The sequence below is a fragment of the Panthera pardus genome, unplaced genomic scaffold (assembly GCF_024362965.1).
Source record: "Panthera pardus isolate Hobbes unplaced genomic scaffold, ASM2436296v1 HiC_scaffold_21, whole genome shotgun sequence".
Classification (NCBI taxonomy): domain Eukaryota; kingdom Metazoa; phylum Chordata; class Mammalia; order Carnivora; family Felidae; genus Panthera; species Panthera pardus.
Genome location: NW_026526777.1, coordinates 10,016,003 through 10,034,689, shown reverse-complemented (window position 1 = coordinate 10,034,689; position 18,687 = coordinate 10,016,003). Strand labels below are relative to the sequence as shown.

The 18,687-nt window shown below is 39.5% G+C and overlaps 1 protein-coding gene across 9 annotated transcripts in view; it reads left to right on the top strand.

Moving 5' to 3' along the window:
- Positions 1 to 18,687, top strand: part of MIA3 (MIA SH3 domain ER export factor 3) — a 54,899-nt gene that overhangs the window by 26,935 nt on the left and 9,277 nt on the right. For 6 of the 9 annotated variants that reach the window (XM_019465693.2, XM_019465692.2, XM_019465688.2 and 3 more), the window contains exons 7-18: positions 8,423 to 8,554; positions 11,151 to 11,172; positions 11,901 to 11,989; positions 12,244 to 12,321; positions 12,405 to 12,515; positions 13,743 to 13,814; positions 13,994 to 14,098; positions 14,780 to 14,902; positions 14,999 to 15,110; positions 16,503 to 16,558; positions 16,649 to 16,739; positions 16,854 to 16,992. In XM_019465693.2, coding sequence (XP_019321238.2) covers positions 8,423 to 8,554; positions 11,151 to 11,172; positions 11,901 to 11,989; positions 12,244 to 12,321; positions 12,405 to 12,515; positions 13,743 to 13,814; positions 13,994 to 14,098; positions 14,780 to 14,902; positions 14,999 to 15,110; positions 16,503 to 16,558; positions 16,649 to 16,739; positions 16,854 to 16,992 — 1,130 coding nt within the window. Of the gene's footprint in view, positions 1 to 7,191; positions 7,472 to 8,422; positions 8,555 to 11,150; positions 11,173 to 11,900; positions 11,990 to 12,243; positions 12,322 to 12,404; positions 12,516 to 13,742; positions 13,815 to 13,993; positions 14,099 to 14,779; positions 14,903 to 14,998; positions 15,111 to 16,502; positions 16,559 to 16,648; positions 16,740 to 16,853; positions 16,993 to 18,687 lie in introns of those variants that run through there. The other 3 variants (XM_019465694.2, XM_019465695.2, XM_019465690.2) reach the window with 3 other exon arrangements.

Below are 18,687 nucleotides of genomic sequence, written 5' to 3'. Positions count from 1 at the left end.
GGTAGAAGAAGAATGATGTCCTAGCTCAAGCAATCCCAGAGAAAGGGGTGAATTCCTTTTGCATTTTGCTCTTTTCAGGCCCTCAGTGGATTGGATGATGCCTACCCATATTGGGAAGGGCAGTCTACTTTACTGAGTGAATCGATTCAACTGCTAATCTCATCTGGAAACATCCTCAAAAGCACAAAAATTAAGGTTTAATTTGGGTGCCCCATAACCACTCAAGTTGACACATAAAAGTAGCCATCACATTTGTTCATAATGTGTGGCATCCAGTCAGGGATTACTAGTCATGCAAAGAGGCAAGAGAATAGAAACCATGATGAGGAGAAAAATCAGCCTATCCAACCAAGAACTACCAGAGATGTTAGAATTAAGCAAGGATATTAAAATAGGTTTTATTACTATATTTTGGATGTTAAAAAAGTTAAGTAGAGACATAAAAGATGTTTTTTTTAAAAGGACCCAAATCAAACTTCTGGATTTGAAAACTACAGTGACAGAGATGATAAATATACTGGGTGGAAGTTGTGCTGGATCAGACATTGTAGGTGATAAGACTAGTGAACTTGAAGACCTAGCATTAGAAGCTATTCTATATGAAATACATAGGGAAAAAAGACTCAAGAAAACTCATCAGATTACCTGTGAGCTGTGGGACACTTTCAAGCAGCCTAGTAAATGGAACTGGAATCACTGGAGGACAGGATTGAAGAGGTGTTCAGAAACAGATTTAAAGACATAATGGTTGCAAATTTCTAAAATTCATGAAAGCTATAGATCCACATATTCAAGAAGTTCAATGAAACCCAAACATAAGAAGCATGAAGAAAACTGCACTGAGGTATATCATAATCAAATTGCTCAAAAATACCTGATAAATAGCAATCTTAAAAGCAGAGAAAAAAAAGACACTTTACATAGAGAAGGATTAAGATAAGGTTGACATCAAGATTTCTTATCAGAACGCATGGCAGAATACAGTAGAATAAAATCTCTTAATATACTTGAAGAACAATATTGTTGACTTATCATACCAAGGAAGATAATTCTGTAAAGCAAAGATTAAATGAAGATTTTTTTTTTCCAATGTACAAGACCTGAATGAATTCACTGGCACACTTGTGCCTTGAGAAATGTTCAAGGAAGACCTTTAGGCATAAGGAAAATGGCAATGGGTGGAAATAGTGGAGCTACACAAAGGAGTGAAGGGTGCCAGAAATGGTAGCCATATAAGTATATATATAAAACCATCATCTTACTATTTAAATGTAACTTCTTGTAGCATAGGGTTTCAAAAATATGCAAAATAAAATACAGGACAACAATAACATGAAGGTCGGGAGATGGAGAAGTGGTAATAACTCTTATAAAGTGGTTACTATACACATGAAGTAGTACAGTATCACTTGAAGGTGGACTGTGATAAGTTATACACTATAAACCCTAAAGCAACCACTAAAACACTAAAATAACAAGAGAAGAGAGAAATTAGAATCATTAAGAAGACTCAATGATCTGAAAGAAGCCAGAATAAGAGCAAAAAGGGAACAAAGAACAGATGGAATAAATAGAAAAAAAGATGCCTAGGCTTAAACTTAATCATATAAGTAATCACATTAGATATAATTTGTCTAAATACCCCAATTCAAAGGCAGGCGTGGTTAGATTGGGTAAACAAGCAGGATCCAAATAGATGCCATCAGGAATCATACTTTAAAAAGACATAAAAAGCTTAAAACTAAAAAGATTGAAAAAGATATCTCATGCTAATAGTAGTCAAGTGAAAGCTGGAGTGGCTGTATTAATACCAAAGTAGATTCTAGAGCAAAGTATATAAGAGGGATAAAGAAAGTTACTTTCTAGGATAAAGTAGTCATTAGTCATAACAATGACTCCTAATAATAGAGCTCTAAAGTACACGAAACAAAAGTTGATAGAAGTGAATGGAAAAATAGATATATGTGTATAATTATAATTAGAGATTTCAATATCCTTCTCTAAGTAGTTGTTAGAATAGACAATGTGAATAAGGTTCTAGAAGATGTGAACAACATTGTTAACCAACTTGACCTGATGGACATTTATAGAACATCCCAGAAGAGCAGAATATATATGCTTTTTGAGTGCACATGGAGCATCTACCAAGATAAATCATATTCTGGGTCATAAACCGAATCTCAAAAAATAAAAAAGATTCATATCATACAAAGTATGTTTTCTGGACATGGTAAAAAAACTGAGTTAGAAAGCAGTAACAGAAAGATCTCTCGAAAATTTCCAAATATTTGGAAACCAACTGACATAATTCTGAATAACTTCTGGGTTAAAGAAGAGGGAAATCAGTATTTTGAGCAGAATGAAAATGAAAACAGCATATCAAGTTTGTGCAATAACAGTAAAGCATTACTTGGAAATTTATAGCACCATATATTAGAAAAAAAGAAAGATCTCAGATTAGTGACCTCAGTTTGTACTATAAGAGAGTAGAAAAAGAAGAGCATTTTGATCCTCAAGAAGCAGAAGACAAGAAATAAAGAGCATAACTCAATAGAAAATAAAAGGAAAGCCAATGAAAACAAAAGCTGGTTCTTTGAGATTAATAAAATTGATTAACCACTAGCCAGTGATCAGGGAAATAAAAGAGGAAACACAAACTACCAAGATCTGCAATCACACAGGGACATCACTACAGATTCTACAGAAATTAAAACAGTAAAAGGGAATGTTATGAATAATTTATGTTTATTTGATAGTTTAGATGAGGTGAAGAAATTCCATCTAAGACACAGATTGCAAAAGCCTACTCAAGCCTTAGGGCTATTAAAGAAATTGCATTTATTGTTAAAAACCTTTCTGCTAAGAAAACTCCAGGTCCAGATGGCTTCACTGGTGAATTCAGTTAAACATATTAGGAAGAAATAGTATTAATTCTATATAAACTCTTCTAGAGAATTGAAGATGAGAAAATACATCACAGTTCAAACCAGACCAAGATATAACAAAAAAAGAAAACCACAGACCAGTATCTCTCATGAGCATAGGCACAAAAATTCTAAATAAAATTGTAGCAAATCAAGCCCAATAATCTATAAAAATGATAATACATAATGACCAAGTATGGCTTATCCCAAGAATGCAAGGTTCATTTAACATTAGAAAATCAATGTAAGTCACATATTAACGCATTTTAAAAATAACTTCCAAATGTTCTGCTCTACAGGCACAGAAAAAGCATTTAAACAAATCCAGTGTTGATTACAGATATTAAAAAAAAGAAGTAATCAGCAAACTAGGAATAGACAGGGGCTTAAAATAGCCTCTATGAAAAACTCACAACTAACGTCATACTTAATGGTGAATAATTAAATGCTTCCCCTTATGATCAGAAACAAAACAAGGATGTTCACTCTCACCACACCTGTTTAGCATTATAGTGGGGCACAGTGAGGCAATGACCAGTGTACTAAAGCAAGAAAAAGAAGTAAAGCATACAGGTTGGGAAGGAAGGAGTAAAATTGTAGCAGACAATTGGAAATTGAAATTGAAAAAAACCTTTCAGTGCAAAATAGCATCAAAAACTATGATTGCTTAAGGATAAATCTGGTAAAACTGTGAGACCTATAGTTGAAAACTATAAAATATTGCTGATATAAATTGAAGACCTGAATGCACGGACAGATATACATTGTTCAAGAGAAGACTAAATATTGTTATGCTGTCATATTGTCACTGCGACAAACGGTATATCAAATATTAAGCTCCCCTGTGTGATCCCCAGAGTCAACGTAATCCTGATCAAAGTCTCACCGGGATTTTTTTTTTTTTTTTTAGAAAACAACAAGCTGATTATACAATTCATATGGAAAATTCAAGGGGCCTAGAACAGCATAAACATGACCCGATTTCAAGACTTAGAATAAAGCTGTGGTAATTAGGAGAGCATGGTATCAGTGTAAAGAGAGACAAAAAGATTATTGGAACAGAGAATAGACAATCCAGAAGTAGATCCCTACCACCTGGCAGTGGGCTTCAGACAAAGGAGGAGAGACAGAGTGGAGAAAGAGAAGTCTGTTCAACAAACAGTACTAGAACCATTGTAAATATCCCTGTGCAAAAAACCGAACCATACCTCAGTCAAACCTAAGTTAACTCAAAACGCTTCATAGAAGTGAATGTAAAGCCTAAAGCTATACAACGTCTAGAAAAAAAATTAAGCCAAAGGTTTCTTAGGTTTGACACAAAAAGCAGGATTCATTCATAAAAGAAACATTTGATAATTTGGATTTCATCAAAATAAAAACTTACGCTTTCCAAAATACACTATTAAGTGAATGAAAAGACAAGCCACAGACTAGGAGAGAATCATTGCAAAGCATGTACTTGAACAAGGACTTCTATCTGGAATGTATAAAGAACTATCAAAGCTCACTTAATAAGAACTCAGTAAAGTAACACTTCACCAAAGAAGATACGTGCATAGGAAATAAGCACATTTTAAAAATGCACATCATTACTTCTCGGGGAAATGCAAATTTAAACCACCATGAATTATCACTATATGCTTATTAGATTGACTAAAATTAAAAAGTGATTAAAATTAAAATACTCAGTATGGGAGAAGGTGTGGAGGAGCTGGAAATACACACTGCTGATGGGCAGTGTGTAAAAGGCACATCACCTTGGAAAACCATTTGTCGGCTTCTTAAAAAAGTAGATGTCAAATGATCCAGTCATCCCTCTGCTAAGCATGTACCCCTGATAAATGCTACATCCATAGAAGGACTTGTATATCAATATACATAGCCCCTCTACTTGTAAAAGCCAAAACTTCGCGGGGGTGGGGGGGACCCTCAAACGCAGATCAACAGCTGAATAAATAAGCAAACTGTGATATATGCATACAATGGAATGCTATTGAGCAATAAAAAGCAATGAGAACCTTTTGATGTATGGGAGCTACATGGGTGAATCTCCAGTTAGGCTGAGATAAGCCAGAGAATTAGAATACATGGTGTATTATGTATTCCATATATAAAACTGAATGTGAACTATTATACAAATTCTGCTTGGGGTGGGGTTGGGCCCAGTCAGCAAGTGGCAGAAGGTAGGATTACCAAGGGGAGGAGAGGACTTGTGGAGGTGAAGGGTACATGCAGTTTGAATGTGATCGGGGTTTCACAGGTGTATTCATATGTCACCATATGAATACCAGACTGCACTTTGTGTAGCTCATTGCATGTGAATTTTATCTCAGAGCCGTAAAAAAAACAAAACAAAACATATATATATATATATATATATATATTTGTCCCTTGTTACTTTCTAATATAAAAGTAGTATTCTATGTATTTTTCTCCACCCCTTCTTTAAAAAAAAAATTCTGGAAATCATACTCTGGCAGTATATAAAATCTATTAATTTTTTTTTCCAGTTTCACAGTTTCCTTTAGTGTATTCAGCAACTCTTCTATTGATGGACATTTTGGTTGTTTCTAGTCTTTTGTTATTGTAAATAATGATGGGATAACATAATTTTGTGCATATTACCTTTTCACCATTTGTTGTACACACAGTATCTTTGAGATCTTTGGAAGTGAGATTGTTACATCAAAAGGTAAATACATGAGTAATTTGGGGAGATGTTGCTAAATTCCCTTTCACAGAGGTTGTATCATCTTGTGTAATGATGAGCAATGTATGTGTAGAATATTCTCCTACATTCTCTCACCAGCAGAGTATGTTGTCAGATGTTTAGATCTTGCCAGGATAAGTAAGAAATGGTATCTCAGTGTAGGTTTAATTTGTAGGTCTTTTATTATGTATGAGCATGTTTCCATAGGCTTGTGAGCTATTACTAGGTCTTTTCCTGAGAACTGTTTGTTCAGTTTTTCAGCCCATTTTTCTGTAGGTTTGTTGGCTGCTTTCTTCTCTATCTGTACGGTTTATATTTTAGGAATATTAACCCTTGTCTCTAATGTTGCAAATATTTTTTCTCAGGTTGTCATCATCAAACTGCTTGTTTTGCATTTTTTGTATGCAGGGGCTGGACAAATTTTTTTAATTTTTAAGTAGTTGTTTGCAAATCTTTTGGATTTTGAGACCTAGTTGGAAAGGTTTTGTTCATAATACATTGAGAAATTCACCCATGTTTTTCCTAGTACTTGTTTTCACTTTTTTTACAATCAGGTGTCTGATCATTTGTAACTTATTATGAAAACCAATTTTATCATTTTCCGTATGGTTTATTTAGTTATGCTAATACCGCTTATTAAAAAGGCTCCCCCCCCCCCAACTGACGTATTATATACCAAATTTTTAATGCAGTTGGGTCTGTTTTTGGATTTTCTATTCTGTTCCATAATCTGGATTCTTGGGTCAGTACCTTACTATTTTAATTGCAGAGCCTGCCTTCCCCTCCCTTTCCACCTCCCCTCCATTGCTCTTCGTTTTCAGAATTTTCCTGATTATTCTTCCGAATTGACGTTATATTAAACTTGAAGATGTACCTTTAAAGATTTGCAAACATCATTTTCCCTCCAGGGTAAATGTCCCCACTTTCTACGACTTTTAGAAGGAGTTTATACATAATCCTTACCCTTTCCCACAAGGCACATCACTGTAAAGTACGGAACCCAGAACTGAACCCTTTCGCATGCTGCGTAATGACGTGGCTCCTTAGAAGCAGCGTTATTACGGGGCATCAGCAAGAGTGTGGGCCGGCCAGCTCGTGGCGTAGGAAGGGGACAAGTTGAGCGGGGCACTGGAGATGCCGGGGAAGGAAGCCTCGCCCAGGGGACCGAGGCGCAGCCCCGGTCCTTACTAGGGGGTGGGAGAGGCTGCTCTCCCGCGTGGGCTGTAGGACAGATGCGTGCGGTTGCGGTCCCGGCACGCAGTGACACAAGACCGGCACTGAGGGGCGTGAGTGGCTGAGGGGCGTGAGTGGCGGGTCTGTCCCCAGCCCCTGCTCCTCCTCATAGCCCCCGGGGCCCTTTAAATCAGGCGGTCTCCCCCACTTCCTGTGGCAGGTGAGCGTCCATCGGCCACGCCTCCCTCTTCTTCCGCTCAGGTCTGTTCGCTCTTCGCTGCCTCGCTCCGCCATTGGTTTGTGCCGCTGTGGCCCCGCCCACTGCGGGCCGGCCTCCGTAGGCGCCTATACGGCCTCTCACGGGCAGTGTCTGATGACGTGTTTTCCAGGAGGCGTTGGGGGAAAGTGCCAGCGGCGGGGGGAAGGCGAAGTTCACTCCCAGCGTCCGCCTCCTCAGCCGGCTCCTTTCCGAAGGAGGAAGCGGTGAAAGAGGGGAGGGGGTCCCAGTGCTGTTCACGGGGAAACGTCGCCTCTGCTCGGCCATCCCCACACAATGGATTCAGTTCCTGCCACTGTGCCTTCTGTCACCGCTTCCCCGGGGGACCCGGAACTTCTGGGACCCCTGTCGGTGCTCTACGCAGCCCTCATAGCCAAGCTACTGGAGGTGACGGTCCCCGCTCCCAGGGAGGGACCCCAGCTCTGGCAGGCGGGTAGACGAGTTCTGAGCGGAGTGGGCGCGCTGACCGGGGGAGGGAGAAATGGAGTGGGGTCAGGCCCGAGGCAGGCGAGGCGTTGTAGTGCTGTTTAGAGAGGAAAGGGGGAGTGTGTTTGAGGTTTCGTCACTTGCTCATTTGTTATTGATTGCTTAAATTGTACCAGGCATTGTGTTACTTTCTCATATGCGGTCACGATTTCTTCCGGTCCTTTTCCAGCGATCCCGGCACTGTTGGGGAATGGGGCCGGTATGATAGCTGCTTGTGTGTTCGTAGAGGGCAGTCAAAGTGTAGAAGCCGGCAGGTGTTTAACAATTGTATTCCAGGAAACATTTAAATGAAAGGCTTTGGGTTATGTAGAAGATGGTTAATCAGAGCAGTCTAGACCAGTTATCAGGAGCTGTCTGAGCTTACTCAGCATTTGTTTTTATATAAGAATAGAAGAGAATTAAGATTTAAAATCTTAGAGGAAAAACATATCATTTGTGTTATTCATTATCATTTTGGTTTTATTTGCAGCCACAAAAGGTGATTATTTCTCTAGGGTGTTCAATTTTTTGTTTCATGTGGCTTTTTAACTCATAAAAATTAGCTAAGAGGAAAGTATGATCCAGAGATTCTAGACAGGTCTTAGACAACATGATGTGGTGAGACCTATTGTAAAGTGGAAATACATGTTCAGCTTAAAGACATTTAGCTTCGTGATATTCAGAAACACTTCATGCCAAACAAGAAATGGGCTGCCAGTATCCCAGCTTTCTTGAAGCAGTGGAAGCGACTGAAGATTTTTGATGGAGAAGTTTTCTCATGGAGGTTCATTTAGAATTTCCGTGGATGACTCTTTGTGACTGCCCTATTGTAAATTTCCTCATGGTTTGCTATTTCTAATATTTCTGTTTCAGTTGGTTGCTACATTGCCTGATGATGTTCAGCCTGGGCCTGATTTTTATGGATTGCCATGGAAGCCTGTACTTATCACAGCCTTCTTGGGAATTGTGTCATTTGCCATTTTCTTCTGGAGAACTGTCCTTGTTGTGAGTAAATTAAACTTACGCCTTGACTCATCAAGACAAAGGATATTTTATAATCACTGGCCCTTTTGTTTTTTTCTTCAGTTACTAACATGAACACAGATGCTTATAATCTAAATTAATCTTGTGAAATAATTCAGTGTAATCTTTGTTAGCAAAGACTTAATGGGAAAACTTCAATTTATGAATCTTAGGTAAAAATCTAAAGGTTAAGTGTATGTATACCTACTTGAGCACTTATATACCTTTTTTTTTTAACTTTTTTTTTAAATGTTTATTTTTGAGAGAGAGAGACAGAGTGTGAGTGGGGGGAGGGGCGGAGAGAGAGAGGGAGACACAGAATTGGAAGCAGGCTCCAGGCTCTGAGCTGTCAGCACAGAGCCGGATGCACGGCTTAACCCCACTAACTGCAAGATCATGACCTGAGCTGAAGTTGGACACTTAACCAACTAAGCCACCCAGGTGCCCCTGTACATTTCTAATGAATTGGGAACTTTTACAGCTATCTTGAAAAGCACTTAAATATTATATATCAGAATCCTTAACATTTTTATATCCTTTTATTATAATATATTGTCATGTCTTATAATGTATTCTAAGGAAATAACTAGTCATGCATTAAAAATGTTGTGTAAGGGTGTTCAATGGAACACTATTTATTAGAGTGAAAACTTGGTACAAACTAAACGATTCATAGTAGGGGAATTGTTCAATTCTTGTATATCCGTATAATGGGATACTAGGTAACTCTAACTGTATGTATTTCAAAGACACTGGAGCCTAGAAAATGCTCCCAGTTTAATATTAAGTGGAAAAAAGCAGAAATCAAGACCTTAAAGTATAGATAAATGTATATTATATAAATACAGGTACAAACAAAAAATGCTACAAAACAAGAAAACAGTAAAACAAATATTTGTATCTAGGACACTAGGTAATTTTTCAGTCTTTTTCCAATTGTATCTGTTTCACAGATTTTCTGATTTGGTCATGTGTTAATTGTGCCCATAGAATATCTTTTTATTTAGAAATACAGATTATGTTAGTATCCAGAGAAATACTTATTCATTGTTCTCTCGTTGCACAAGTGGTGGTAAAGTCACTTAAAAAGAAAGGTCTTTTGCCTGGATTCCTGTGAAGAGTCTTTTAACCTCACAGGACTTTTCCTCAGATGAGAGGAGAAAGGGAGCATAGAAAGGATGAGTGGAAGGGGGAAAAGGTGAAAATTTTTTTTGTTTCCCACTCTTGTTTCTCCCATCTAAAAAATCCTAAAACCTGTTTACATTTTCACAGGGTGAGGCGGGCTTTATGTCCTAACTGCTGCTTCTCAGCCTTTATGTTTGACTTTGGAACCGTGGGCCCTGCTCTTAATTTGCTTGGTTCTTGCTTCTTCCCTGCCTCCTCCTGCCTGCTGATCTGGGTGAAAAAGAAATCTGGTGCAAAAGAAGCTTAGTCTCTCATTAGCAAGGCTGTGACATTAGAGAAACAGCGATTTCTTTCCATGTTGGAACTCGGACTGCATTTTCCTATAATGACATTGTTAGAAGTGGTGTTAGATACTTAGATATCATGGATGATTTATGGACTGATTTGGGTATCTCATTACCATTTTGTAACTTTTGAATGTGGACATAAATTCTGGGTCACAAAGACATTCGGTGATACAATTTAAAACAAATTGAGTATCGCTTAGATTTTATAACCCTGTACTTCAATGCTGTCTTTAGAGATGAGGTAGAGGTTAGTTGTCATTTCTCTTGTTCGTGAATTTTCCTCTAGCAGTCTTCTTTCCCTTTTAGGTTGAGGACCACTGTGTTTAAAGATTTGGGAAAATGAGATGATCTAGTTTATTAGATTTCTAAACTCAGCCAATTGCCAACCTTTTTTTTTTTTTTTTTTGTAACGTTTATTGATTTTTGAGAGAGAGCACGCAAGTTGGGGAGGGGCAGCGAGAGAGAGGAGGACAGAGGATCTGAAGCTGTGCTGTCAGCACAGAGCCAAATGTGGGGCCCAAAGTCATGAACTGTGAGATCATGACCTGAGCCAAAGTTGGACACTCAACTGACTGAGCCACCCAGGTGCCCCATCCAGTTGCCAACTTTTAATAGGATTTAAGATGTTTTCTGGTGAGAGAAAGAGACGTTATCTTAGTACAAAGATTATGCTTGTTTCCTGAGAGTCTCTTTGAATGATCATTGTTTCTAGACCTCATTCTGGCTGTTTGGGGTTGTCAAATGAATGATTTCAGGTAAAAGAAGCATTAGTGTATTTAATATGAAAAGACCCATTTCCACTATTAATGTTAAGTGCTTATTTAATAAGATTGGTGCTCTTTTAATAGATAAAAATACCTTTAGTTGCAAAATGAGGTATTCACTTTAGTGCTTTTATTTATCAGAAACTATGAGGTATCACTACCAATTAGATTTGAAATGCTTTTTAACCTTTTGTTACTTTTAATCTTACAGATTATTATTTTGAACCTGTTATTAAATTTTCATTTAGTTATGATTTGACTTGTATATATTATTTCTGTAATATTATATAATACTATAATATTTCTATTAACGTTTTGACATCTAATTTTTTTTTCTTCTAGGTAAAGAATAGAGTATATCAAGGTAAATATTTAGGCTTATTTTGTTACTTGTAGTCTTCCCCCAGTATTGGTGTTTGATCTGAGTTGATTCTGTATGTAAGCTAGAAGTAGATAACAATGACTTCTGATGTCTGATTGATTTATTCACTCCTGAACATTTTACTAATCCAGGTTGCTAGCTTGGATGACACAATAGTTGGTGATGCCACCAAATGAAACAGGAGATGAGATGGGACAAATTGTGGGAGTAGGAAGAAGATGACTAGTTAGATTTGGGGCAGACGTGTCAATGTGAACAGTATTCCTGTGCTCACGGTGTAACCAACACTATACATTTACTTAGGAAGGTAATTTGAGGACTAGAGATGTAAATCTACGTGCTTATGTTTATTGTCTCTTTCTTTTTTGCAAATGACATGTATCCAAAATGATCACATTTACTAAGAAGAAAGGTACTTCATAAAGGGAAGGATATCAAGCTAAAGTATTTTATTCTACTTCCTATCTTTGAAATAAATTTAAATTGGAGTTTCTCATTGAAATAAAGGTCCTTATCATATTTTTCTTAAATTTTAGTAGTGTTTTTATACCCTTATTGCTGTCAGCTACAGATTGCTTTTTTAAGGGCATAATAGTTATGTTCGGGAGTCCTTTTCCTTCATAGTGCTAGGTAGCATACTGCTGTTACATTGGGTAATTCAGTTTTATTTAGTGATCATAGTAATCTTATGGATTTCCCCTCCCTTCTAGTCACTGAACAGCAGATTTCTGAGAAGTTGAAGAATATCACGAAAGAAAATGCAGAACTTGTACAAAAATTGTCAAATTATGAACAGAAGGTATAATTATTCTTTCAGTATTTATTTCAGTATATTCCCTCATGATTCCAGCTTGGACTATTTCTTCCTGTATCATAGTTCAGTTACTATGGTTATTTTAAAATTTCATTATTTCCTGCAAACCATCCAAATTGGAAGTAGTCATCCTATGTGTAAAGTATTGTTTTCTTCTCTAAGGGGTTACCTACTCAGAGGTATGTTTGGATAGCACTGTGATTTACATTTCTTAATTCTGAGTGCTTTATTTTCTATAGATCAAGGAATCAAAGAAACATGTTCAGGAAACCAAGAAACAGAATATGATTCTGTCTGATGAAGCAGTTAAATTTAAGGTAAAAATCCCTTCTCTTTTTGAGATTACATCCTGAAAACAAAAGAAAAATAGTGAGTAATTACTGTTAATGTCTGTTAATAGGATAAAATCAAGAAACTTGAAGAAACGAATGAACTTCTGGATGATACAGCAAAAAATCTGCGTGTTATGTTAGAATCCGAGAGAGAACAGAATGCAAAGAATCAGGACTTGGTAAAGTTTTGCTGCAAAGCATTACTGTGATTTTGCTTTCTAACTGCCATGTAGGGGCGGGTGAATTCAACTCTGCATTTTCCCATGCTTTAACTAAAGGAAGAGTGGGAGTCAGGGAAGTTGAACCCGCACCCATCCGTCTTCATAGAATCTTAAATGCTAGTACCACAAGTTGTTATTTTTATGGCTCTAAGAAGTATTTGTGTTCTTAGCCCTGGATAATTTTCGTATTGCTTGGCTCTGCCCTCTGAAACATATGGAACAACTAAGAAACCGTAGCCCAGTCGAACAGTTCTAGTACTTTTTTTTTGTTTTGCATGATCCTTTTTAAAACAAGCCTTTTAGAACAGTTTTTAGAATTTCAGAAAGGTTGCAGTGCTGGTCTAGGGGGTTCCCATACACGGTACACCCAGTCGAGCTTGTGCACCGGGTTGATCCGGTATTTGCCAGCTTTCTCCGCTCTATTCACCGGTTCCCACTCTTGGTGTGCTGTTCTCTTTGGAAGGAAGGGACTGCACGCGGCCCCCAGCCGAGAGCCTGAAGAGTAGGCACCACCTCCTTGAGGAGGCAGTATCTTCACAAATTATTTGGAATTCTATAAGTGAGATTTATTTTTGTGTTCTGCCTCAAGGCCAACCATTTTTCAGTTCAGGCAGGAGGATTTTTAATTTTTTTTTTAAAGTTTATTTTTGAGAGAGAGCGCACAAGCAGGGGAGGGGCAGAGAGTGAGACACAGAATCCAGCCTGAGCTGTCAGCACAGAGCCCGACGTGGGGCTGAAACTCACGAACTGCGAGATCATGACCTGAGTGGAAGTCGGATGCTTAACCTACTGAGCCACCCAGGTGCCCCAAGAGAATTTTTAAAGTGACCTTGGGGATTTTTTTTTTCCCCTACCAATAGGAAAAACCATTGATTTGAACTAGATTACGTGAAAGTTTGTTTTTTCTTTCTTTTTTTCTTTCCCCTTTTCGGTCTGGTCATCTACCACGTTATCTCACAGTCGGGAAGGTTGTGGATGGCATGTGATAGAACTCCGATTATTTTTTTCTTTCCTTACCTCTTTACCTTCTTGACTTTTCTCCTCGGCTGAAAGTGAATCACCTGCTTTTACCTGAGAAGTAGGGGATGGCCCTGGAATGATGTTTCATCTTTTTAGCATATATCCCACTCTTCTACTAAAATTCTACTACATTTTTTTTGTGTGTGTTCTTTTTCCACATGGCAGATTCTGGAAAACAAGAAGTCTATAGAGAAGTTAAAGGATGTTATTTCAGTGAATGCCTCCGAATTTTCAGAGGTAAAGCTGTCTGTAATTTCTGCAGGATTGCGTGCCTTAGTTTTGTTGAGGAGCAGACATTTGATTTTTGTTAGGATATGCAATAAATGAAAACTATATGATGTCTAATTGAGAAAGTGTAACACCTCCCCACCCCACCTCCCCTTTGGAATTAATTCACTAATAGTGTTTTGCATTAGGTTCAGATTGCTCTTAATGAAGCTAAACTTAGCGAAGAGAAGGTGAAGTCTGAATGCCATCGGGTTCAAGAAGAAAATGCTAGGCTTAAGAAGAAGAAAGAGCAGGTAAAGGAAAGTTTAACATCCTAGATTATGTGAACTAGGGGACCGAGTATCATTACCTCTTGAGTATCTTTTTTCAGATCTTTTTTTAGGGAAATGAAATATGTATGCAGAACTCTATTCTTAGATATGCAAAGTTTAAATTGTGCTCCCAAAATTGAGTTCATGTATATATCCTCCATCTGTTCTGGATTTTCTGTTCTCTACAATTCCTTATAGCTATCAGAGTGTTTAGTCTTTTCCTTGTCAAATACCAACCAGTTACTAACTTGAATAGCCTCAGGGGGATGATGGATTTGCTTCTTGACCAAAGAATTTGGTATTCGTAACCCTCCTTTGAGCAATTAACTGCTTCACTGACCAAGGGAAGGTTACATGACATGCAGTGGACATGGGAGACAGGGAGATGTGCTCCTGCGTTCCTACTGAAGTGAATTATTTGAAGTGGCTGCAGTTTTCTGAAGGGTACAGTAAACTGGATCGACTTCCTTGACAACTCTCATGTTCTCACTGCAGTTCTGAGGGTAGGAGCCATTGCCCCCTCTCCCTTCACCAAGGCCTCAGTCCATAGTGACAGGCTGAAGAGTAGCATGGGCCCCTGCTTCCCTGTGTCATTCACATGGTCCTGACGTGTCCGGTGCAAAAGCCCTAGCCTTTGGAAATTCATGTGTTTTAACATTTCAGTTGCAGCAAGAAATCAAAGATTGGAGTAAATCACATGCTGAGCTCAGTGAACAAATTAAATCATTTGAGAAGTCCCAGAAAAATTTGGAAGTAGCTCTTACTCACAAAGATGATAATATTAACGTAAGTTTATTCTCTTGAATACATGCTTAATTCTCATGAACTCCCACGAAATCTTTTTGAGAGGCTCTTTCTAATACCCCTTTGCTTTTTTTCTAGGCTTTGACTAATTGCATTACACAGTTGAATCGCTTAGATTGTGAATCTGAATCTGAGGGTCAGAATAAAGGAGGAAATGAGATGGATGAATTAGCAAATGGAGAAGTGGGAGGTAAGATGGGTTTCAGGGAGGTTGGACCTCTTTTTGTGTTCCTGTCTTTAAGTACACCACTGCTCTTTTTGGCTGAGTGAACTTCCTCGTAAGTGCTAGAGTTGTAGACGCAAGTCACTGGAATTGTGCACACGTTTGTGTGCATTGGGCAGAGGTGGGTGGCGGGGCGTGGTATAGCAGTGGGTATGCTGTGAGCACAGACTCTGCTTTTCCATCTAGAGCAGCATAGTCGTGACTTCCCCTCCAAGTACTGAGCACTGAATAGCAGGAGAAATTTATTTCTCAGAGCACTGAATAGCAGGAGAAATTTATTTCTCAGTGCCGTGGAGATGACATTTAAATTTAGTGCCCATCATCTGTGTAGCTTTGCGGTTTTAAGGCCTACAACCAATTTTTTTTTTAAATTTATTTATTTATTTTTAACATTTATTTATTTTTGAGACAGAGAGAGACAGAGCATGAACAGGGGAGGGTCAGAGAGAGAGGGAGACACAGAATCTGAAACAGGCTCCAGGCTCTGAGCAGTCAGCACAGAGCCGGACGCGGGGCTCGAACTCACATACCGCGAGATCGTGACCTGAGCCGAAGTCGGACGCTTAACCGACTGAGCCACCCAGGCGCCCCATGGCCTACAACCAATTTTAGGAGCACTGAGGTGGTGGGAGCCATAGACTACTTGAGACCCAGAGAGTGGAGCTAAAGGGTAGCAGTGTTTACTGATGAGGGACATGTTTCTAGATACTTTTTCAAGTTGGATATTGCTTGCATAGTGGGTGTTTTCAACCACACCTGGTAGCAGATTCAAGGGGAGAACAGGACAGTAAGTCTTTCTAAATAAGATACCTGAGGGGCACCTGGGTGGCTCAGTCGGTTACGCGTCCAACTCTTGATTTCAGCTCAGGTTATGATCTCACAGTTTGTGGGATCGAGGCCTGCATCAGGCTCTGTGCTGACAGTGAGGAGGGAGCCTGCTTGGGATTCTCTGTCTGCGCTTCCCCTGCCCCCTCACCCCTCCTCCACTCGTGTGTGTGTGTGTGTGTGTGTGTCTGCGTGCATGTGCATGCACATGCTCTTTCTCAAAACAAACAAGTAGATTTAAAAAATAAGAATAATAAATAAGATACCTGACCTGAGAGAGAAGAGCCTTCATTCACACATCCCTTCTTGTTTGAGAATGGCACAGATACCATTTTTCTTGTGCAAACTAGGAATTTACTTTTTGAATCTAAGTTTGCAATTCTTTTAAAAGTCATGGAGCCTCATCAGTTGTATTGGTTAATTTGGTTTTCCTTTGAATGTTTGAATACTGTAATTGTTTACTTTTGGAGAAATCAAGAAAATATAGTTAAAAAGCAAAGGAGGAAAAAGCAATTAAAGCGTTTTGTATTTTAGGTGACCGGAATGAGAAGATGAAAAATCAAATTAAGCAGATGATGGACATTTCTCGGGTATGATCTTTTTTGCGGAGTACCATGAGTGCCTGTGAATTCTCACTGTGCCTCCCGTGTAAGACCATTTCGCTCTTTTGGAATTTTTAGACGCAAACTGCAATATCAGTAGTCGAAGAGGATCTAAAACTTCTACAATTTAAGCTTAGAGCCTCGATGTCTACTAAATGCAACCTGGAAGGTAGGCTCCTTCCTGAGAAGAAGGTGCTGCGTTTCTTACCCCCTCTCGCATCCCTCCACCCCCAGTTTGCAAGTCCCGTGTACACACACAGCCCAGCTGTTTTATCCTTCACAGACCAGATAAAGAAATTGGAAGAGGAGCGCAGTTCGCTGCAGTCGGCCAAAGCCGGCCTGGAAGGCGAATGCAAAACCCTGAGGCAGAAGGTGGAGATTCTGAACGAACTATATCAGCAGAAGGAGATGGCTCTGCAGAAGTAAGATGCTCACGCCTCGCCCTTCGCTGTCGTGTCGTGTTGTGTGAGCAAACGTGGGACTCCTGGACAGAATTCTGTCTTTTGTGAACATTATTTGTGGGGCTTTGCCATCGTAGTTAGTAGAGATTGGTCTTTGTCTCTTTTTCGTTTCCCATAACTTGCATTTTTCTTCCATTCCAATCAGTCATCTGAAATCGTGGCCGGCGCAGTTTCCCGGTGCCGGTGTCACCGCTGTGCCTGCCGTGTGGAGACCCACCTGCTCCCTGTCGTGGCTCCACCACGAGCTTCACTTTGTTTTTTTGTGGCATTTAAGTAACTGATCTGTCCTGTGTTTGGTCTACTACTTCTTAATGTATAGACTTTCAGAATCCTGAGTGATTTGTAGGACATGATGTTTAGTAGAATAAATGTTCCAGAAGGAATATTTAGTTATAGGAAGGTGTTCTAAGTTTTGGACTCCATATAGTCAGATGCTCACATTAAACTTTACACAGTGTAATTGCGGCAAGGACGTTTGGAGTTCTAAATCTCGAAATACCGGATTGGTGTGTAGGTTTAGGCATTAATCTCCTGAAATCTACAGCTCAGATTTGGAGTTAGGTGTGTCTTGTGAAAGACACTTTTGCGGTTCATTTTACGTTTTCTTCTCCATGAAAATACCCGCGTTCTCTAAAAATAGCTTGTCAGTGGCAGTTGCCCTATGGGTTTGCTCCTCTGCTTTACTCTTCGGCATATCCTGGATTTCTGAGAAGGCTTGTCCTGCTAAGCATACTTCCTCTTTTTGAAATTTAAGCTCAAGCTGCTATTGCCTGATGCCATTAAACATGGAAACCATACCACTGATGTTTTCTCTAACTCCTGGCTCACCACACAATCAGTTTAGATTTTCCAAATTTCTTTCAGGCCAGCCCTCTAAATACCTGGCCTCTTTCAGAGAAATATTTCTCATTACGTTACTTTCGTAAAGAGCACTTCTCTGCCACCAGAAGTAATCTGAATGTCCTAAACGGCAGTTGTTTTCTTGACGATCGTCATCGTGGCACTACTTTATTCCGTTCGTCCGACACGCGCAGAGTCACCATGCCTGGCTTGTACCCCGCTCTTCCTCCCCATATCCTCTTCCCTGCCAGTCCCTGACTCATCACCTCTTCCCACTTTCCCTTTCTTGCACCCCCTCCTCCAGGCTCCGATGAATTCTGTCTCAGCCCAGAGTGAGCTTTCTAAAACGCGAGTCTTCGTGTCCTCCTGTGCTTACAGTCTATGAGAAATGCTCCACTGTCTTGTGGATCGGTGCCGGACTGTGTCGCGGGCACGTGGCGCACTCCCCTCAGTTGCGGGAGCTGCCTCTCGGGTGCATGTCTTGTAGCGACGTGGGGCGCGTCCTGCCCTGTGGCCGCTTGGAGCCTGTGTGCGCTGCTTTCTCTGCAGTGAAAGGTCCTTTGGCAGTATTTCCCCCTGGCAGCCTCTGCCTCCCGAAAAGTTCATGTTCCTTCAAATCTTTTCCGACGTGAGTTGCAACAATAAATAGGTAGGTAGCTGAAGAGACTGGGGGAGTGCCCATCTTTTCTTCTAACGTAACTCCTAAATATATGTTTAGATTTAAATCTACCTGTTGCTGTTTGCTTTCTATTGATGGCCTGTTCTGTGTTCTTTTGTTTCTTCCTTCTTTCTGTCTTTGGGGTGTTTGAATATTTT